Consider the following 21,244-nt stretch of genomic DNA (forward strand, 5'->3'; position numbering starts at 1 on the left):
GCCGGTACCTGCTGCTGCTGGCGCAGGAGCACCTCGAGTTCCGCCTGCCGGTGAGGGCCGCGGCCGCGCGCGGGGAGCGCTCCAGGGGCAGGGCCGCGGCGCGGCCGTTGGGCTGCGACCGCCGAGGGGGGCGGCCGTTGGGCCGCCGCGCCCGTTGGGGGTGGGGGGGGAGTGGCCGTTAGTCCTCGCCCGCGCGGGGGGGGCCGATTCCATCAATACTTCCTACACTTCGTGCAGTAGCGAATGACTTCTTAGGGCTCAGTTGTTGTCTTTTTCCTTTACCCTTACAAGGGGCGCTTTTTTCCCCCCTTCTTTTTCTTCTTTCTCCCCCTCCCCCCCCGCCATGAAAAGTCTCTCTCCTCCTTTTTTCTTTTTCTTTTTTTTAAGGAGGTATTTCTTTTGCTGTTCATGTGTATTCTGTGTTTGCTTATGAGGTCTTGTCTGCTTGGAAAGCACAGGACTGAAGCACAGATCCTTTCTAAGGAGACTTTAGAGCAAGGACAGGTTGTCATCAAAGTAGTTGGAAACTCTAAATTAGAAATGGAAACTTGGAGGAAAAAAATGGAGATGCGCCTAAGGCCCTAGTTTGATGACAAATGCTTTTTTGTTTAAAATCTTATGGTGGTTCCTGCCTGTGTGATGTAGCTATTTAAATGGTCCATACTATTGTCATGATATTCAGAGTCTTCTCTGTCTAATGTATTTATGGAACTGCATGAGGAAGGAAAGTGTGAAATCTCCACTTTCTAGATGAAGATTTGAGGAACAAAGAAGATGTGACCTCTTGGAAGTCCTAAGGTCTACAGTGTAGGCAGGGATTGAATAGAGGCCTCCAAGACCTGGGCCAGCATTCTCATCGCTTCCCTCCTCTTCTGCGTCAGTGCCAGTGACACGAAGAACTGCTTGCTTTTGACTTTTAATTTGGAGCATTTATTTCCATGTGATCGGGACAGGTCATGCTGTATTGATTGAAATGGGATCAGAATGATCACATTGTATGTGAAGTTTGGGAGCAGACAAGCAATTCTTAAAGAACTGCAGATGTACTTTTCATTGACAATCCCAAGAGGTATACTTGGTTGCAAAATTGGGGTGCAGATTTTGTTCTCTCATTCTAAATTGGTTTTCCCTTATTAGATGATAATGCCTGATCACATAAAAAAAATTAAAATTTATCTGAAGCTCTCTGGCATTTTTGATGAGTCCCTGCTATATATAGTTAAGCATATACTCAATTTTCATGTTTATTAAAAAAAAAAGTTCTGTTTGTGAACTTAATTTGTGACTTTTTTTTTTAATCATGACTTAGAGAGACTGCACACTGTAATATGTTTTGATCTGGTGCATATTCTTTTGGGTACCATCTTGAAGAGCTAGTAATATGATATCCAGGATAATATGTTGTTGTTTAAAATAGTGCTGTAATGCAAGATTGTTTTATTAGAATTGGTAGGTCATCAGTACATCTGTTATAAAATACATAATGAGTGTTGGATCACCTTTTTTATTTTCCTTCTTTTTGTTAAGACTTTCTCTTGTGCATTGTTGTTTATTAAATGCTTTGTGGGCCTGGAACATGGATTTATTTCTATTTATTTATTATCCACCCAATATTTCTTTAGGCAAGTCATCAGAGCAAATTAAGGAAAAAGAGATGTATGAAGCATACAAAGTTTTAATTTTTTTCCCCAAGTTTGTAGTTACTCTTGATTGATACTGCTGCTGAAGGATGTAGTTATATTTCTCTTTTGCGCTACACTTGTGTCTGTTCAACCATGTGTTTGGCCATGTGATGAGCTGCATTAGGGAACTGATTTGTTTGAAAATTAACTCACTGTAAAACAGCAGGATTTGAGTATTGCAATTTGGCTAACTTCATCGTATTTTATTTTATACTGCAGAACTTTTTACAACCTATCAAAAACTAGTTGTTTTTCAACTGACCTCTGAGCAGGTTGATCAGGTATTTATACAGCTGGAGAATCTTAATTTTTTTTTTCCAGTTCATAAACAGTACATAAAATTGAACTTCACTGTAAACTTTTACCCCAGCGACACAATTACTCTAAGAATTTTTCATTGTTGATTCCCACAATAAATCAGTAGTAAATAGAATTCTTTTTTCTATTGTTCTATCCAAGATTGTGCTTATAGTCTCTATGGAGGTCATAGAGCAGCATACCATAAATCATAACGCAGACTATCTCTGAATTATGACGTTAGAAAAATACCTCTTTTTTTCCTTAAAAACATTAATATCTTCTCGTAAAGCCTGACCTATTACATTTTCACTATAGGAAATAACATCTTTGCTCTCGCTTTATGGTGGACAATTCAGCAGTCAGCAGGAAATTCGTGTAAATGTAAGTGTGGGCCAAATATTTTACTTGAGTGCATGTATGGTATACAAATATGTTCTTTATAATATTTTTATTACATGTAGGTATCTGAATAAATTTTGAAGTTTCTTAGGAAAATAAGGCATCTGGCAAAAATGAGTAATTCTAAATTTCAGTAAAGATTTTCATTTTGATAAAAGATGCACCAAATGCAGTTGAGGGCGTCTCCCTTTAATAATATGAAAAGAAATAGTGCCATCTACTGGTAGGTTTTTGTTTCTTTTCAGAATAGTTGAACCATGAAAGAGTAGCTGTGCATCTCTTTGAACTTCGTATTTGCCTCTAAATCAATGGTTTGGCATATCTAGAAAAATGAAGCTAAGAAACGATTTTATTCCAGTCTCAATGCTTAGTCAGAGAACAGTCAGTTTTAGTTAGTAATCATGTGTAGCTAGGTGTTATAATTATTTAGAGAATGAATAATCTAGAGAAACAAAAACAAATAATATTTGGCAAGTCAAAGATATGGTGGGGAAATGAAATCTGTAATAAAATTTCTCAGCCATTCAGGCTAAATGTACAATTTTACCTCAAATTATATGTTTTATCCTCATGTTCTCTGAACAGTTAACAGATTTTTCATCTTCAGTTTGCATATTCTGTTTTTATAGAGGTAATTTGGATTGCATTGTTTAACTCATGTAATATCTTCTGACTAGGCATTTGGATCACTCATATATCTTGTTTTTATTTCAGTCTCCATTTTGGATTCTCAATATTCCTTCAGAAGAGATGGCAAGAGGACTAATGAAACGGACAGTATGCGCAAAGTAAGAGGTGAAAAATCTTGTAAATGATAGTGAAGGTTGTGCAAAATTGTTCCACTATACTGTGGCAGATTTTTGTGTGGAGTCTTAAAATATGCAGTCACTTAGAAATGAGGAGGYATTGCTGGAATCTGTAGGACTGATTATGTAGAATGCCTGTCCTCTTTACATTGTGGAAGATCAGCACAGAATGTTGAAACAGCGTTCTTCACTGCAGAGCCAGTACTTGTCTTGAAGTGTTACTGGCTTGAGTAATATGTAGTTAGTAACTTATTTTAAAATGTATATGGGATTAAAAGATAAAAATGGTGATAGTTAAAAACTGAAAATGACTTTTAAAAGGGAATGATAGTGATTCCCTATGTCACCCTCCTAGTGCTGATATCTGAGTCCTCAGTGCAGATTGCTGCAGCAGAGAGGGATCCTTCTAGAAAATTTGAGAGCAAAGGAACATGCCAGAGTGTTAGTGATTACTCCTGCTGCTTTTGGTCATTTATTGAGGGTCTGAATAACAAGCTTTTCGCTGAGGTTTGAGGGATACCTCCTTGTTGTAGTTCAGGACCAGAAGCAGCATAGCTTTAGTATGGCTSTCTGACCATGCTAACTTCAGTTTGTGGTGTCTGTGCAGTCTTGTTCAGAGATAGTCTGGGCATCTCTGCAGAGTGTTCCTTGGCCCTTGTTGAGTGCTTGTTGTGTTATGTATTCAATTTTACCTACACTGACTTCAGCTGTCCAGTCTTGCCAAAATAAACACATGTATACAAAATTGTACTTACAATAATATGTTTCAAATGGGGAAGAACTGTGCTGCACTTCAAAAAAGAATTGGAGGCAATTAAGGAAGTAAAACATGACAAAACGGCTTGCAGGTGATCTGTATACCATGCTCTTTCAACTAATGTGTATGCTTATGTATAAGGGATTTATGTAGAAAGCATAAAGCTGGTCCACTGTTTTTCCCATCTACTACTGAATGTGAAGACACATGCTAGTTGAAGGTGCACCAGCAACCTTACTCTACTTTTTCACTGCTACTAAGTATTAAAAACTCTGAAGCATGTATTTATCAAAAGAAAAGCACCCCAGGATTTAAGGGACTTTTCCAATAGATATGAAAGTCTAAAAGTAAGAAGAGGGCCTGAAGGTGTTATAAGAGCTTCTCCAACATTAGAATAAAATTCAAAGATGAATATTTGGTTCTGCATAGTACAGCCTATGCTGTCAGCATTTCCAGAGTTCCATCTATAAATATAGTGTAAATTCTCATAGTAGATACAAACAGATGCTTTGAGAATAAATTACATAGTGCTAAAAATGTATTTTTTTTTCAGGGCAAATGCAGATTAGGAATGTAGTCTTAAATAATTTCTTCAGGAAAGAAATACCTGAAATAACAAAATGACTTACCGTTGGATCTAAGTGTCTACTATTGTCACTTAGTAAAATGTAGTTCTCTTGCATGTCTGCTTGGGTGAACTAAACCTTTGAACTAAACCTTTGAACATTTTGAAGATTTTTCTTCAGGAGTCAGCCATCATTTTTGAAAGGTACTACATGCTACCGCTAATCCTGAAAGACTGTCTCTGTATATGGTATTTTGAGTGTCTAACAGTACATGCAGTACCACTAGGATTCCTGTACTAGAGGATTTTTTTTTTTTTTTTWTTTATGGAAAGGCCACTAGACTGGGATATTTGAGCACTGGGAGAAATGTCTATGATGTATTATGTGTTGTTGTGTCTTTATTACAGTAGTAATTCAATTCTCTTGTCTTCATAAGGCAGTGCTTTTCTTAAAAGCCAGCAATATGGAAACAAACAAAAAGTGTAAGAAGACAGAATGATGTTTAAATACCTCAAAAATGTCAAAACCATAATATCTTAAAATGAGATATCTGATGATATCATTATATGTAAGCTGTTACAGTTCCATATTTGTTTTATTCCAGGATAGCATGACATTTTGAAAGTCTGTTCCTGTCCTTTTTCAGCCTTTGCTTACCCCACCAAGCTGCTAGACACAAATGAATTTTTGTCTCACTTGCAAGTATCAGTGTTGCAAAGCAGAAAAAAATCTGATGATATCCAAGAGTACTAAGACTGAAGTTTAGCTTTTAGTATATGTTACCAAACAAAGAAAGCATCATTGAAATATCAGCTCAGGATTTAAAAAAATAAATAAATAAATCCCCGTTCAGAACAAAACTTAAGCATGTGTTTAAAATTAAATAGATGCTTCAGTACTTCATGAAGTAAAGCCTAAATACATTGGACAAGAAGGACTGGTGAAAAGGTGTAAGTGTCTGTAAGGTATCTTTTTTTTCCCACCTATATGACTACAGTCTAAAAATCTTGGTATTTTCAGGTCTATATTTGAATTGTGGGGTCATGGCAGATCTTCAGGGGAGCTTTATGCATCTCTGAAGAGCTATCCAGTGGACAAGATGGTATGTATATAAAGCATCTGGATAATATATTTCCGTAATCACACTAAGTAATGCTGGAGCTGTACTAACAAAAGTATCCTTGCCTTTTTTTCAGCTTCCATATCTACAGTCAGACTCTACATACAAAATACATATTCATACATTTAACAAAACGCTGACCCAAGCAGAGAAAATAAAAAAGATAGATGTAAGTGGATGTTTAAAGAAATCTTTAACATTTAATTTCATCTACTCATGCTGTTCTTATTCTGTGCTGTCAATTTTGTCTAATATGTATTTAAGTTCAGGTTTTCTGAAAGTCTTAAAGCAGTTTGCGGCCTATGTCCTATCAACTCTAAATGTGATCTTTGTGTCTGACTTAATATTCCCCTCAAAATTCCTGACATTTTTTTTTTCTTTTTTCTAAATAGACTATGTGAGGCATATTAAAAAGACACACAAATATCACTGTGCTGATTTCACAGGTGGGGAAACTTGGCCTGAAATTATTAAATTCAAATAGCTAGCGTTAGGTGCTGGATTTTTAAAAATCTGCTACTTGATCTCTGTATTAGATGTTTATGGTTGTAGGACGTGGAACAAGCTAGTCCAGTGACTTTAATTACAAGCTGTGGATTGTTTGCTGATTTCCTGTCCTGTCCTTATGCTCTGGTCTGCACTTATTCTCTCCTCTTACCTATAACAGTATTTCATTTGAGAAAGATTTCTAAATTATTGTTAATGTTTGTTTTTTCATGTTTTATTTTTATCAATTACATATTCTGTTTAATTCATTTACTGAGACTGAAATTAACTGTGTTGTTAGTAGGTTTTTATATGGGGTTTAGATTGTCATGAGGAATTTCAGACAAGATTTCTTTAGCTTTTTTTGTTTGTGTGCTGAAGGGTATATGAAAGCATGAGAGGAGATGAATGAAGAAGAGAACAAAGGGAAGGAGATACCCTTTCATGTTTGTATAGTTTTAATATGTTCATGAAATAATGCTGAATATGTAAATTGGTGTCGCAGCACGTCACTGAAATTTTATATCTTGCTGTCTATTAGAAGAGTTGTTTTTTAACTTGAAAATTGCGTGATTAACATACAGAGTTTATTTCCTTGCAAGCTGGATGCTGTTCAGCTAACAATAAATGTTATGGTTTCAGATTTCTTAAATCTGAATCATTTGGGCTATCTTTATTCACAAGAAAGGCATTTTAAAAATCCAGGGAAAACTGAGAATGCACTTCTAGTAATAATTCATTATTCCTCACAAGTGGACTTTGTTGTTATTGTTCTTTTGTTTCTTGGGGTGTATRTTAAAAAAAATTAAAAGTTTAAGAATTTCTAGACTCTCTTTTCCTTTATTAATATAGGCCCTAGAATTTCTGCCATTCAACGGAAAAGTGAATTTAAAGAATCCAGAACACGTTTTCTGGATTTTGGAAGATTATGGAATGGATCCTAATAATGTGCCTGAAGAGCCTATTGATCTGTATTTTGGTAGATGGGTGCGTGAGTACACTTATTTCAGTTTTTACTAGCTGGTATTTTCAGGAAAGTCATCTTCAATTTAAATGTAAAAAATTTATGTAAAATTTTAATGGAAACTGATTATATAATTATAGCTGAATATGTCATTGCATAATACACTGATGCAAGTCCTGGAAAACCTTACTGTGAATAGAAAAAAGCAGGTTAATTTAACAGTTTTAACAGAGGGAACTCAACATAGCAGTGAGTCTCTGCACAGCTAGTGTTTTATTAGATCAATATGGAGTTGTAGCTAAAAGCACCAGTATTTTGTTTCAGACATGGAAAAAAGATTTACAGGAACTGTAGATGGCTTGTGCTAGGTTGCATCAGCCTGCTGAAGCCTTCCATAAGTGCTTAAAGCGGTCCTGACAGCCACCTCAGTAGAAGGGCATGGACCGATCTCTGAGACTTTGAACTTTTGTAGGTCCAGCCCAGAAGTGGATGCTTGTGTGGGAGGATGTTGGCAGTGCTCTGTTCTGCAGTAAAAAATATATTTAAAAAAAAAGCCTGCTGGAACGTGTCATCTGAGATATTTTTTACAAATGTTTTTGCCTGTTGAGCAGTCACACTTCAAACCTGATGCCTTATCRGGACGTTCTGAGGAAATGTGATCTGGTCTTTTATACCTTGTGAGGAGAAAGTGGGTCCCCAGTGGACATCCTTGAAGAATGGCACTAGCCACTGATGGGGAGAATGTGCTCTGAAATGTCCTGGTTCAAGTGCAGTCAAAATGAAGGAGAACCACTACTGCATGGCTGTGATCAGAGGTGGTGTTCGGATAGAGATCCAAATTACCTTTTAGTGCCTGTGAATATTCTTCATTCCTGTGATTAATGCAAAAGTGCCCTAAGTTGTGGCAATGCTGCAAAGTGTTGTGGCTATTGTCCCGTCTGTGCTGGATTCCTGAAGTGTTTAAAAAAATAAAAAATAAAACAAAAAAAAACAGGCAAATGTATTTTGTTCAGCCAGTAGGACTGATATTGACCAGAGCTGAGGGGTGGTTTTGGAGGAGCTATGAATGTGTTTTTTTCCAAATTACTTTGGTCCTCTTCAACATATTTTGGAAGTCTGTTGATAAAATGCTCAGAAGTTGAGCCATGTTTGTTTTTCCGGTAAGCTGTAGTTTGTCAACACTATTTTAAATGTAGATTTTAAGCATGACAGGAAAGCCAATGAAGACGGAACTTCTGCGTGATCTTTAGCCTCTGAGGGTATATGTGCATGCATGTGAGCACCTGTATATACATGCATTTCCACTTCTTAACATCTTGAAATTATTTTAACTCTGAATTGCCAGCAACTGATATTCTGATAACTGGAATAACAGCAGTGTTACTAAGATTATTATTTCTTAGAAGAATTTTCACTCCAAATTCCTTAGATAATTTTTTTCAAGATAGAGGTCAAACATACATAAGTATTGCACCAAGATATCTCTTGCTTTGAAAGAGCTGTGTCATATTTTCAGAAGGCAGAAAGCAAAGTGTCGTATTATGAAGTGAATAGATACCTGTTTGTTGGACAGTGTCACTAAGCAAGTCTGTTAACCTGTCTGCATATGTCTTGTATCTAAGACCTGACAGTGATTTTAAATGTTTCCACAGATTGCAGATGGCCAAAGAGAACTTATTGAGTCCTACAGTGTGAAAAAGAGACACTTCATTGGAAATACTAGCATGGACGCCTGCTTGTCTTTCATTATGGCAAACCATGGGAGAGTAAAACCCAATGATGTTGTATTTGATCCTTTTGTCGGAACAGGTATTTTTACTTCTTCTCAGGGAAAAACTGCRGGTTAGAGATTGTGTTACTGCTTGAACCAGACTTTTACCGAACACAGCAGCTTCTAGTGCTTGACTGAGATTTGAGACGGTACTGAAAGCAAAATAATGATTATAAAATGAAATGTTTATTTATCTTGTAAGGATTTTTAGGGAGATGATCAACTTCAGACAATGTAAACAGAATTATCGAAAATGTAAAATAGACTGTCTTAATCAATTATTTATGTAACTTGGCTTAAATACCAATTGCTGTGTGTTATGGACTGCTTAAGATCTAATGTGATTTAGCAATGAAATTTTGGCTCCAGTGTTCCCTTCTGCCAATTTCAAAATGTTACATGGAGCAGCATTTTTAGAGAAGACTATTTAGAGCAGCACTGAAGGCACTTCTGAGCAAGTAACACAAAATAGCAGTTGTTAGATCATAGCGTTCAGCAGTGATCTGTTCCTTGTATTATCATGTCTTTAGGATGATATTGTTCATATCCAAGCTGAGTTTTTCTTAGTTAAGCCATCAGGGGGAGCTTTTATTCCACATAATACTTAACTTTGTGTGGCTTAGAAGTGTTTTTCTGCTGAAGGACAGACAGCTGGTTTGTAATTGAAATAGAAGTTCCATTGTGTCAGGTTGTGTCATTTAATCGTATAAAGTAGATCATATTAGGCTACCTTCATGAATTTCTTCCAAGGCATAAAAAAGGCTGTTTCTGACCTGTTTTTTGATAATCTTTGATCAAGTGTTAAAAAGGCCATATGTGAGCCACATACAATTGAATGATATTTGTATTAGTGTTGGGAGGATGAAGAGAATTCATTCAGCAAGTCATTCCAAAGATGCTGGGGAAAGAGAAGGCAATATTACAGGGTCACTAGTAGGACAAATTCTTATTATCATGTGGCTTCTCTATACCATAGAAAATAGATCAGGGATATAATATTTTCAGAAACACAAGTTTCAGTAAACTTTGTTTTATCTCTAAATTTTGCCCATATGCAACTTTTTTTGGGGGGGAGGGGTGCATAATAATCTCTTATGAAATGTACTGCTCTTTTGTGTGCTTGTGTTCCTTGCAGATGGTTAGTATTTTTTGAAAGGTTGAGGAAATTGAGGAAGTTCCTCTAGTTCTTCTTTAAGCAGTTTAACTTCAGTGTCTGYGGTTTTGTTTCTTTTTACAAAAATCTGCTAAACCTAAATCAAAAAAAAAAAATCTCTGAGAGAATTCATTCTCTTAGGAGTGAAAATTGAGGAAAGAAATAGGAGGGAAAAGTTAGAGGAAGAGAAATCACGTAGTAGTCATAAAGCTATASAAATTCAAGATAAATATTATAAGTCTTATGTGATTCAATTCTAAAGTGTAAGTTATGTACAAAATTCTTGCCAAATGGCCTAACAGTTTGAATGAAAAATGTTTGTTTTTATTGTGCTAGATATCTGTAATGTACAGACTTGCAATTTAAGGTATGTAGGGACACTGGAAATGGTGGATAGCACCCCACTTGTCAGTAAGGTGTATTTATAAGGATGCAGTTATTCTTACTTGGGTAGCTTTTATTTTTGCAGCTATTCTTGGTGAGTAAAATCCAAGAACTTTATTAGTCTCATGAGGTCATTTAGAGGATTTTCAAGATTGTCAAGGCAATGGTATGCCATCACTGAAATTTTGGAAGGTGGTTCAGAGTTGAGAGTGATACAGTGAATTTGAGCTGATGGGTTTGGAAAGAACAATGTATACAGGACTTGAGGAACACTTTGAAGAAACTGTAGTCCAGAATTCGTTATTGGTACAAGTTTAATACCTAGCTTGTTTTCTTCCTGTTTTTATGCTGAACAGGTAAATATTACCAAATTGCAACAGTTTTGCAAAATTGTGCTTGCTTGTAGCAAGCAAAGTCTGTTTGCTAGATGAGTCAAATCACAAGTCTTTCACATTAATGTAACAGTGAACAATTGGAATTTGTTCTTGGAATGAAAAGTGCTTTTGACCAGGCTGATTTAAGAGATTTAGCCCCTCCCCCCCCCTTTTTAAGCAGAATTTGAATGGCTGTGATTCTGAGATGTAGAATGTAATTTCCATAAACCTTTAAAATATTTTTTCGTCAAAGTTGGTCAGAAAGAAGCCTGGGGGTTTCTGAAAGGAGAAATCAAGTCTTTTATCTGAATACCCTGTATTGTCCTTCTGGAAAACTTGCTCTCGTTGTCTCGATTGTTATTGTTTTTAGCTCTGAAAAACATTTGTCCCTGCTCTCCCTTTGCCAATTCATGATGCTGCATAATTGCAAATGGTAGGAATTTTTTCTTTGACGTGCTGGAGGATAGCTCTATGACCAAAATCTCGTGCCTGCTCAAGAGGTGGGGGAAATAGACACCGTCCAATAGAAGGGCATGAAGTTCTGTGCCATCATCATTCTGCTAATAGAGTCAACAGGGGACAGTATGATTCTCTGCTTAACCTTGTGTATACATCTATTTAGTATATTAGGCCAAAGGCCAAATTACAGTATTTAAGTGTCCGTGCACCATATTTGTGAACACAACTGAACTGAGTACCATCTGAGATTTATTGAAAGCTGCAAGTTTATGTTTTCCTATCTCCTTTTTTCTTCTGTGTTTTAAAAAATATTCTTAGATGGGCAAAGTACTTTCTTTTTACTCTTTTCATAGGACTGGGTGGTATGGGGGCCCTGCCCCCATAATTGGGGGCAGGGCTAGCTAAATTTGTCTTGACCCTCTGGAGGCACTGCCCATCTGTTCTGAGGGATTACAGCCAAGAAGGGAAATGGGTGACTCCTCTGGGGTGAGTAGCCTTGTTTTTCCCTGATCCATTTTACAGAAAAAGCAGAGAATTTTTTTTTCTCCCTCACCTTCAGTTTTAGTTGAATTTATTAGCACATGATATGGGAGTTTTCTAGTGCTCTGATATAGCACCTTTGGCCTGTATGTACAGTCAGTTTTACAGATTTGTCGGTGCTGAGTGGGTGGCGTAGTGGAATGCAGCTGCCTGACACATTCCTGTTCAGACTGTCAGTTAATGTGAAAATTGGTGTCATCCACGCAGCCAGCTTGTGAATTCCTTGTGCTGATGAACTCTCATCCTGCAGGAATCGCTCACCTCATTTTAGCAGGACTATTTCTATCCATAAGCAGCTGGCATCGGTAATCTGGGGTTCACAGCCTATTTCTCAGTTACTGTTCTGTTTTAAACTATTCTATTAGCTCTACATGTCCTGATTAACAACTTGACAACACAATTCTGTGATAATCCTGTGCAATCCCTCCTTTTCTCTTTTTAGAGGCTGTTAAAGACATAATAGAGATGCTCTTTTCTATGGGCTATTCAACTGTTGCCCAGTTTCAAGGGGAAATCACATGTGCTTTTCTGATAGTACGTTTTAAAAGCAGAAGCAGATCACAATAGAAGTACTAAAATAGTAAAAAACAAAATTTGGTTTTATTATGCAATAAGTAAGCTAATAAACATACTGACAAAATAGATGGCATACTCACAGAAAAAAATGCATCTGTATATAGTTGTTTTCACACTGCAAAGTAATTATGGAAACTTTCTTGATATTGCTATTTACATTGGAGAGCTTTACATTTATGAGGTACCTGACCATTGCTTCTTACTCAGGGCTTGGCCACATGGTTTGGTTTTAGGCACAGTTAAGGAGACAAGCTTGGTGAACAGACACTGCAGAATTACCGTTTATTTGGTGATGGTTTTTCAAATGGATTTTCAGGAGTGCATACAAAATAAAATCACAGTTTTGATTCATGTAATGATTAGAGGGTGTTATCACCTTGAAATACAGTAAACTATAAACAAACTCTTAAGAACAGTCTTAAGAGGTAAGAACAAGTTAACAGTACACTGAAGGCAAATCAGCTGTAATGGACAAGGGACTTAGTGTTATTATCTCTGATTATACTTGTGTAGTCATTCTAAATAGTTGGTAATTCAAATCCCCCCCCCNAGTCTAGTGTGCTCCTGGTGTAAACTTCTGAAGTTCCTGGGGGAAAAAAATGAAGTAGGTAGTGTTCATGACAGCAGTTTATACTCTTCACCTTCTTCTGCCCTTTACAGGTGGCCTTCTTATCTCTTCCGCACACTTTGGAGCATATGTATGTGGTACTGATATAGACTACAACACAATCCATGGGTTAGGTATGTTGCATATTTCTAAGCAATTGAAACTTAACTCTTTAGAATTTAAGAATATTGATGATAGCAGATGATACTCTGTAGATATAAAAGCAACATTCATCTTCACAGTGTTTATTTTCTCATGCTTGTTTTTATTGACCAATTTACATGCATCCTAACTACGCTGTTTTCATAATATTTAAGCAGGGAATATTTAATTAAATAAGAAAAAAAATTAAAACAAAATCCTGAATAGTGTTGACAATGTCTTTATGCTTTCTTGTTATGTGATGCAGAAGTTTATTTTCTTGTAACCTACCCCTGCAAGTCTAATCCCATTCTTTCTTCTCTGAAAAATTGCAGTGCAATTTAAATTTGAATTATTGGAAAGGATTATGACTGGTGGATAATAACAGTCTAATGAATAATTATAGTCTAAAGCAGACATCTTACAAATGAGCCTTTTTTTAAAATAAGTGTTCTATGACATCCTATATAGATGGTATAGTGGAACTGTTCCTCTTGTATTATCATTATATGGCTTTTTACTTCTGAAGTTTATCATAACTGCTTGTGACAGGGAGTAGAACAAGGCAGGAGATAAAACTCTTATTTTGTATGTGATATTTAATTATTTTCCTCTAAAATAAATGATATAGAATGAGAAAGCTTTTCTTCTAAAATAATTTGTCATGGGATATGCTTTATTTTTTCTTTTTCTTTTTTCTTCCCTTGCCACCCCTTCATCCCGCCCAGGCAAGGCTAGCAGAAAGAACCAGAAATGGAGGGGACCAGATGAAAATATCAGAGCTAATCTCCGGCAGTATGGTTTAGAGAAATATTATCTTGATGCACTAGTTTCTGATTCTTCAAAAACAATATGGCGAAAGGGGATGCTGTTTGATGTCATCATTACAGATCGTAAGCTTGTTAATGTTTTTGTTGTCTAATAACAGTGACTAAAAGATTATTGCTTGTAAATGCTTGATTTCATGTAAATCTAGACTAATGAAGATTAGTAGAGCTTTCCTAAACCAAAAGGCAAATTAGTAAACTCCAGGATCTAAGAGGTAGTACAGAAGGCCAGATTTTGCTGTATTCTTGTACCTTTGGTGTGTGAATAATCCTATCAACTTCGTTAGGACCAATCAGAGAATAAAATGCTATTTGGCATAGATATATGTTACTCAACTCTTAAAGTGGTGGAAATAGGACCTGCATTTTTAATTTATTTAAAATGGCAAAAATTTAATGTCTTGATGAGTGCTCAGGTTTGTGATTTCCGTATTACAAAACATGACCATTGAGGGCAGCGCTGTCAAAATTGAATCTGCATTTTGACATCTCTGTATTTATTTTAAGGAAGTTTATAAATGTGTAACAAAGCTGGAGATCTCTTTTAGGGTATTAATTTTTTAAAAAATAAAAGTAGATATAAACATTTCCACAGAGGAAATTATTAAATTTGTCAGTAGAAATCAGTGTGGCTGAAAATTATCCTTTGAAGAAGTCTGATTCAGAAAAGGCATGAATTTATTGATTCTGGAGACTTCTTATCAGAATGGTCTATGTTGCTGTTGGGACTTTTTGCTCCAGCACACTGGAGTCTGCCATGCATCTGTGATGGACTTCTGCAGACTTCTGTTAAGTGCTTGCTGGAATTCTTCCAAAGAGAGATTTTAATGCATTTCCTGTATGCTTAACTACTAGAAGCACTAGGGGCTTGAAAGGGTCCTCCACTCTTTAAAAAACCTCTTTACTTAACACCATTTGTCATGCATGAAAAGGAGTAGAGACTAGGGGAATAAATGTAAGATACTGATACAGCAGTTTCTGACCTCTAGTGCTGGATCTTACCATGGTATGTTCATATGAGTTAAAAATAGGGAGTGTGACTTCTCCATGAGTTGCCTGTTGATTTTTCGTTTGGCCTGTTTGTCAATAAGATAATGTGTAATATGAATATGACTTAGAATTGAGTTTGTAAATTATGTTGTAGCTTCTGCACGTACAAAATGGAGATATTGGTGCTTTCATGGTGCTGAAATAAATCTTTCAAAAGCAAATGTGCTAAACATGAAATAAGTATGTTATGCCATTAGAAGTTTGCAAAAATACATGAGAAAAGCCACATCTGTCTGTTCATATCTGTATGAGAATTACCATTTGTGTAGTGTTTTAGCAAGAAATACAAATATATGCAATTTCATTTTGAAAAAGATTTCCTAGGTGTTATAGCAGAGATGTTTGTCTGTCACACAAAAGAGGATGGGATCACCTGTCATATGTTGGGGATGTAAGAAACATCTCTTAATGAACTAACTTGTTATTAAGACAGGAAAGCGTTATCCTCTGTGTTGTAGCTGATGTCTAGTACTCTAGAAGCCTCTTACGACTGAGGGGCATTCTTTGAAACAGCTTTAAAAATAATCTTTTGAAGCAATAAACTTTCAACAGATCTTGAAGAAATTACCCTTATCAGTTTTTACGTTGTAACAGCCACAGTTTGTGCACTGTTGTGCATGTATAACATAATTTCATGATGTTATTTGCGCAGAGTGAACTTCTCATCTCCGCATTATGTATTTGCTTTATATAGCACCATATGGTATCCGAGAAGCTACTCGCAGGACAGGGTCTCAAAAGGAAACAGTTAAGTCAGCTGAAAGAAGGTAGGTAACGTATCTATCTGTCAGATCATGTAAATGTCTTGATGGAAGCCAGTCACAGTTTTAGAATCTTTATTATTTCTTGGTTAGCTGTCAGCAGATAAAATAATAATTAAAAAAGAAAAGCCCTTTCTATTCTGTTTGCAAAACTACTATGTCACTACTATGTCACTTCCAGAAATCCTCTTGTTTTTGTTCTCCCTGCTTATCATTTCCATGTGTTCAAATATCAGGTCCTATATCTCACCTCTGTGAACCACCTTTACCTTGTATTTCATATCCTTAGAAAGTTCTCTTCAGTTCCTGCAAGTTGCAGAAGCCAGTCTAAAGTGGAATACCTCTGTTTAACCTTAACCTTCTGTCTTGGTTTTCCACTGCTCTTTTCTCTCCACAGATAACACATGGCTTTTCCACTTCATGGCCTTCCTTGTCTTCTATCTTTTACTCTAAATTGCCCTTGAGAAAGATGATGTGCAAAATAACTATTTCTACCATGTCTGTGCTTCAGTGACTTTTCCAAGTACTAAAGGTGATAGTTTAAGGAGTTGGTAGAGGAATTTGGAAAATCTTACTCTTCTGAGTAGAAATTGTACATCTAGATTGTCGTAGGTAGTTTTGCAAATCTCAAATCATGGTACTTTTTGTTTTTAATTAAAAAATGCAGGTGTTACCTGCACTTTTATATTTACTCTTGTAATTTTTTTTTTGTTTAGCACAGAAAATCACATCTTCATTTCATCCAGCTATCATCTGAGTGACATCTTTTTTGACCTATTGAAGTTTGCAGCAGAATATCTGGTGATGGGAGGAAGATTAGTTTACTGGCTGCCAATATACAGGCCTGAGTATGTATTCTTGATTTCTGGTATGTAGTATGTCAAAATGAATTTTACATTCTAACCATGATTTCTTCTGGGGCGTACTACAGCTATAATTTTCATAGTACTTGCACTGAAGAGTCATGCTCAGACTTCAATATTAAAACTTCATGTGGAGGAAAGCAGATTTTGAAATAAGGATTTCAAATGGAGATAACTCCTGCCTGTTTCCGACAAGAAAAGCCTTCACATGTCCTTGTAAACACGTGTCCAGTGGGTTGAGGTTTAAGCTTTGAAAATTAGACTTTCAAAGTGCAGGAGTATTTCTAAGGTAGTAGCAGAAAGATACTTATTAATATRTGTTTCTATTAGAGTAGTTGATAGAGGTTCAAGACCAGGTTCTGTAAGAGAACATTCTTGGCTCTTTGGGGCTTGGCACCACTAACTTAACTTTCTTCTGAGAAATTAAAAGTCAGGTGACTAAGAAATGGCAGGAAGTGCAGGAAAGTAGACCAGTTAAAGGGGAGAGAGGCCAGCAGAGCCTGCGTGGTGATGTCTGCTCAGGAGTGCAGCCTGGGATTAGGACTGTGATGCTCTAGGACAATGAGATGTAAATGTGCTCAAACAAGTGGCAAGTGTTGAGATGGAGAGTGTCTGAAGAAGTCAGAGAATGTCTTAAGAGGAGACACATCTATTCACCTACCTAGTTCTGCAACTCTTATCTAAGGGGTCTTTTTGCTTTTTGAAAACTGTTTTATATTAAGGTGGGGAGTTGATGTATAGTAGCTGTTTCTAAATAACTCCCGGATGTAGGTGGACTCTGAAGAAAGCTTCAACACTGTCATATATTTCTACGTACAGTCATACTACACTGTATATAACTGGTTGTTGACCCAGGTTTCACCATGGAAATGGCTTGTGACAATCCTATGTATAATATCACATACTGTTTTGAAAATTTGGGAATCGCAAAGCAGCAGACTGTTACATCAGATCTCTGCGTGGTCTTCAGTAACAGAAGAGTGCACTTTTGTAGCTTGCATGTCTTTTTCTTTTTTTGATTGATAGAATTAGTATTTTAGACTTTTTTTTCTCTTGTAAAACTGTTCACAGACAAAAAAAATGCCATTGACTGTAATATAATTCATTGTTATGAATGAATATGACAGAATGCCTGTCTGTACATGTTTAACTTTTCATAGGCCTTGTGTGCTTGTGATTTCCATGCCAGTAAACTCTCTGGAATTACTGAGTTCATTCTCTTTGTTAATATACCAGAATGTTTTTTTTATCTGTTCATTGTACATTGGTAAGAGTGTGTTTCCTCAGTACAGCAATACRCAGTGTTTAATTTAGATGACTATGAACTACACATTCTGGTTCTACTTTAGCTGATGTTCTGGGGAGATAAGCTCTCAAACTCTAGTTTGGTTGTCTTTTAAAGAGTAAATTTGTACATTCTACTATGAATTGACTTTATGCAGTGAAGGTTGAAATGCTGAAGTCACTATGCAAGCACAGAATATTAGTATAATCACTTTATTTTCAGCTGCAATGAGGAACAAGTGAACAAATATTAAAGCAAATATATGGGGAAAAGATAAGATGGTGGTTAGTAATACATTGAGCTATTGAGTATCCCCTGGCAACACCTGCCATCAGGTTAATTTGTTATTTATGATCCTTGTGTATTACTTTAAATTAAAAACAAATCTGTATTAAAATGGATTTATGTTAAAACCACTGCTATTATATTTCTCATTTGATAATGTTCTGAGTTTCACCTGAAAGTGTGTAGTAAGGACTATGTATGTTAATGCTAACAGACAAGGCTTTTAAACAAAGTGATAATGATCTCTTACTCTGCAAGATAGCAACTCACTCCAAAGTTTACTCTTTCAATCTGACATTGAAATCATTGTTGAATCTGAATTCTTTTAACTCCTTTGCTGTCAGGCTTTTATATGGTTATGAAGAAAAACCTTTAAGATATTGTGGCAGAGTGCTGACCCTTGTAAAAGTGAGAGGCAGTTTGACAGTACTAAATACCTCACAAGTCTTACGTAATAGGAAAAAAACAGCTGAGAATTCATTTGATTCGCCTCTGTCAAAAGCATGTTCTGACTTTACCTAGCAGAAGTGACTTAATTTCAGGTACAAGAAGTGACTGAAAGTTTGTTTGGTGATCTGGAAGCTTTGGAACGATGCGAAGAGGCAATATAGCGTAGTTTCTTCCTATTTTCTAGTCTGTATTTTGTATCGTCTTACTTGTATAACAGCTCACTTTTACCTTTAAGCTAAGAAATGTCAAGATTTCCCTTAACACCTAGCTTGATCCTTAAGCTGTTAAACCTTCAAAACTGGTATTTTTAAGTCAAAATTTTGTGACAGGGTTTGTCTAGGACGACATAATGTGTCATTGTTGTTGTTTTAACTGCAAATACTGTACAAACAACTGAGTGTTTGAAATCTGTGTTAAAAATAGCAGCAGTTGTTTGAAACTTATTTCCACCAAATCCCGGGTTATCATGGCTGTCAAATGAGGGTCTTCTGCCCCCTCCCCCCCAACCTACTACTGGTAATGAATTCCAAAACCATGGTCTAGGGAAGTTTACATCACTTCCCTGTGTTGTCAGGCTAATGCTAGGCAGGTGAATTTGTTTTTTGCAATGTGTGCTTTGTTTGTTCTTGGACCTGCTCTCCTCAATCTGTCTCTGGTTTGTGTGTATAAATAGTTTTGTGGAGCTGGCATTTTGAGGATTTGTCTACGGTCTCCCAGCAAGCCTATACATATATATAAGGAGAGCTATTTTCAGTTGTGCTATATGAGGTTCCTCCTTCTACCTGAACAAGAAGTTTACTTTGTAAAGTGCATTCATAAAATCCACTTCTATATAGGAAAAATACAGAATTCCTTCTTTGTATCTTTTAAGTTCAAATGGTAGGTGTGAACATTATTTAGTTCTGCTTTTTAATGACTGACTCCTGTTGACCTCCAAGCATGGGGAGATCATGAGAGTAATCATTTTATATGAAATTATAATCACTGACAATATCATATACTATTTTCTGTAGTATGTTATTATAAATACTATACATAAGCTTATTACAAAAACTAAGCCTGAATAGCTGGTCTGTATTGCAGTATATAGGAAGGATGTCTGATCTCGTATTTATCTTATTAGCTAGGTCAATACTTCTCTCTCCCTGTTCTCACACATAGCTCTTAAATCCAAAATTCCACTTTCAGCATCTGGAGAAGTAGAAAGAGGATATATAATCCAGAGAAAGCTGTGTCTGGGGAAACTTGTGTGCTTATAAGATGGGAGGTTTTTAAAACATTGTGACTGCTGAGAAGACAGGATTTAATTGCTAGCCAGTGTTGCTACCAGCTGATGTTAAAAGGTAATTGGTATCTTTTCCTTTAGAATTTTTTTTCTTCAGCTGACAAATTATAATGTGATACATTTGTAACACCAACTTCTGAACTCCAGGAATGTCACTGTCTATTGGAAGCTGTTTTAATATGGTTTGGAATTCAAGCATAATGCTCTCCCTTCAGGGAGTAGGAGTTAAGTCTCCTGTGGCTGCACCTTTATATATGTTGCCTGTGGAATACTTTTTTAAAACCATAGCTCCTGACTGAATAAGTTATTACTCCTGATTGCCTGAGATATTTTCCACTTGAAAAGATACAGGCATACATACATTAAAAACATGTAAGTACATGTAGAAAATGGATGTGGGGACCCTTCTTCCTATTTACAGGGAGATTTTCATTTATTCTACATGTTTTATGTCACAAGATGATTGGAATACATAATRGAAAAACTTTGAGCACAAATACCTGAGTATCTGGTAACTTAGACTCTAAAAGTTGTAGCAACTTCCTAGGTAAGCCATTTTATAAAGAATCTGTATGAATTTTGTGTTTCCAGTGCAAGTGATCCAAATCATGAGCTTATAACTGTCTGAATGTTTATTTCTTCCAGATATACAGAAGAGATCATTCCCCGGCACCCGTGCCTGAAACTAATTAGTAACTGTGAGCAGATGCTTTCCAGCCAAACATCAAGGCGCCTGATAACCATGGAAAAGGTGAAAGAATTCAAGGTAAGCTTGAATTCTGATTATATTGTGTAAAATGGTAGCTATTACGTTCATGAAAGGTTTGTCTGCTATTCAACATTTGATCTTCATTTCTATTGCTCTTGAGATTTTTATGATGAGAGTTAGAGCTTTGTAAAGTTGCCACACATTTCTTTAAAATAAATTGTGTAGTGATTGAAGAGAGTGTTCTGGTTTTAGTCTTTTCTTTTTCTCCTCAGCTTTTGGTAAACTTCTCATTCTGGGCAAGCTGTGTAACAGTGTGAAAGGATCTTGAAGTTATGCTTGCTTACGGAAATTGCATATGCTTTTCTTGGAAAACTGGACAGTGTGAATCAGATCCATAAAGATGCTTAGATGCCAAAATTCCCACTCATTCCAAAGTATAATTAGGTGCCCCGAAAGTACTAAATGCCATTATGGATCTGGCAGTATAGGTACACCATATTCAATTCTGTCACTTCATTTTTACAGTGGTACTTTTGATCTTTAAATCAATAGAGGGACAAGGGGAATGTAGCTTTTGGAAAAAATATTGTACCTGTCGCATAAGCAGAACGAAGCAAAACCAGGGTTGTTTTTGCCCTCCTTTT

The 21,244-nt window shown here is 36.2% G+C and overlaps 1 protein-coding gene across 6 annotated transcripts in view; it reads left to right on the top strand.

The window, feature by feature from the left end:
* Positions 1 to 6: 6 nt before the first annotated feature.
* TRMT11 (tRNA methyltransferase 11 homolog) overlaps positions 7 to 21,244 on the top strand; it is a 28,959-nt gene continuing 7,721 nt past the window's right edge. The window contains exons 1-13 of one of the 6 annotated variants that reach the window (XR_003254279.1): positions 37 to 50; positions 2,298 to 2,363; positions 3,096 to 3,169; positions 5,531 to 5,612; positions 5,707 to 5,799; positions 6,969 to 7,103; positions 8,733 to 8,889; positions 12,998 to 13,078; positions 13,814 to 13,978; positions 15,657 to 15,729; positions 16,440 to 16,571; positions 19,795 to 19,949; positions 20,537 to 20,620. Coding sequence is in view for 4 of the 6 variants with exons in the window: in XM_026070155.1 (XP_025925940.1) it covers positions 3,132 to 3,169; positions 5,531 to 5,612; positions 5,707 to 5,799; positions 6,969 to 7,103; positions 8,733 to 8,889; positions 12,998 to 13,078; positions 13,814 to 13,978; positions 15,657 to 15,729; positions 16,440 to 16,571; positions 20,537 to 20,657 (1,077 nt within the window). In the remaining 2 variants the exon portion in view is untranslated. Of the gene's footprint in view, positions 51 to 2,297; positions 2,364 to 3,095; positions 3,177 to 5,530; positions 5,613 to 5,706; positions 5,800 to 6,968; positions 7,104 to 8,732; positions 8,890 to 12,997; positions 13,079 to 13,813; positions 13,979 to 15,656; positions 15,730 to 16,439; positions 16,592 to 19,794; positions 19,950 to 20,536; positions 20,658 to 21,244 lie in introns of those variants that run through there. The other 5 variants (XM_026070155.1, XR_003254280.1, XM_026070151.1 and 2 more) reach the window with 5 other exon arrangements.

The sequence above is a fragment of the Apteryx rowi genome, unplaced genomic scaffold, assembly GCF_003343035.1.
Source record: "Apteryx rowi isolate R43461 unplaced genomic scaffold, aptRow1 scaffold_305, whole genome shotgun sequence".
NCBI classification, from domain to species: Eukaryota; Metazoa; Chordata; class Aves; order Apterygiformes; family Apterygidae; genus Apteryx; species Apteryx rowi.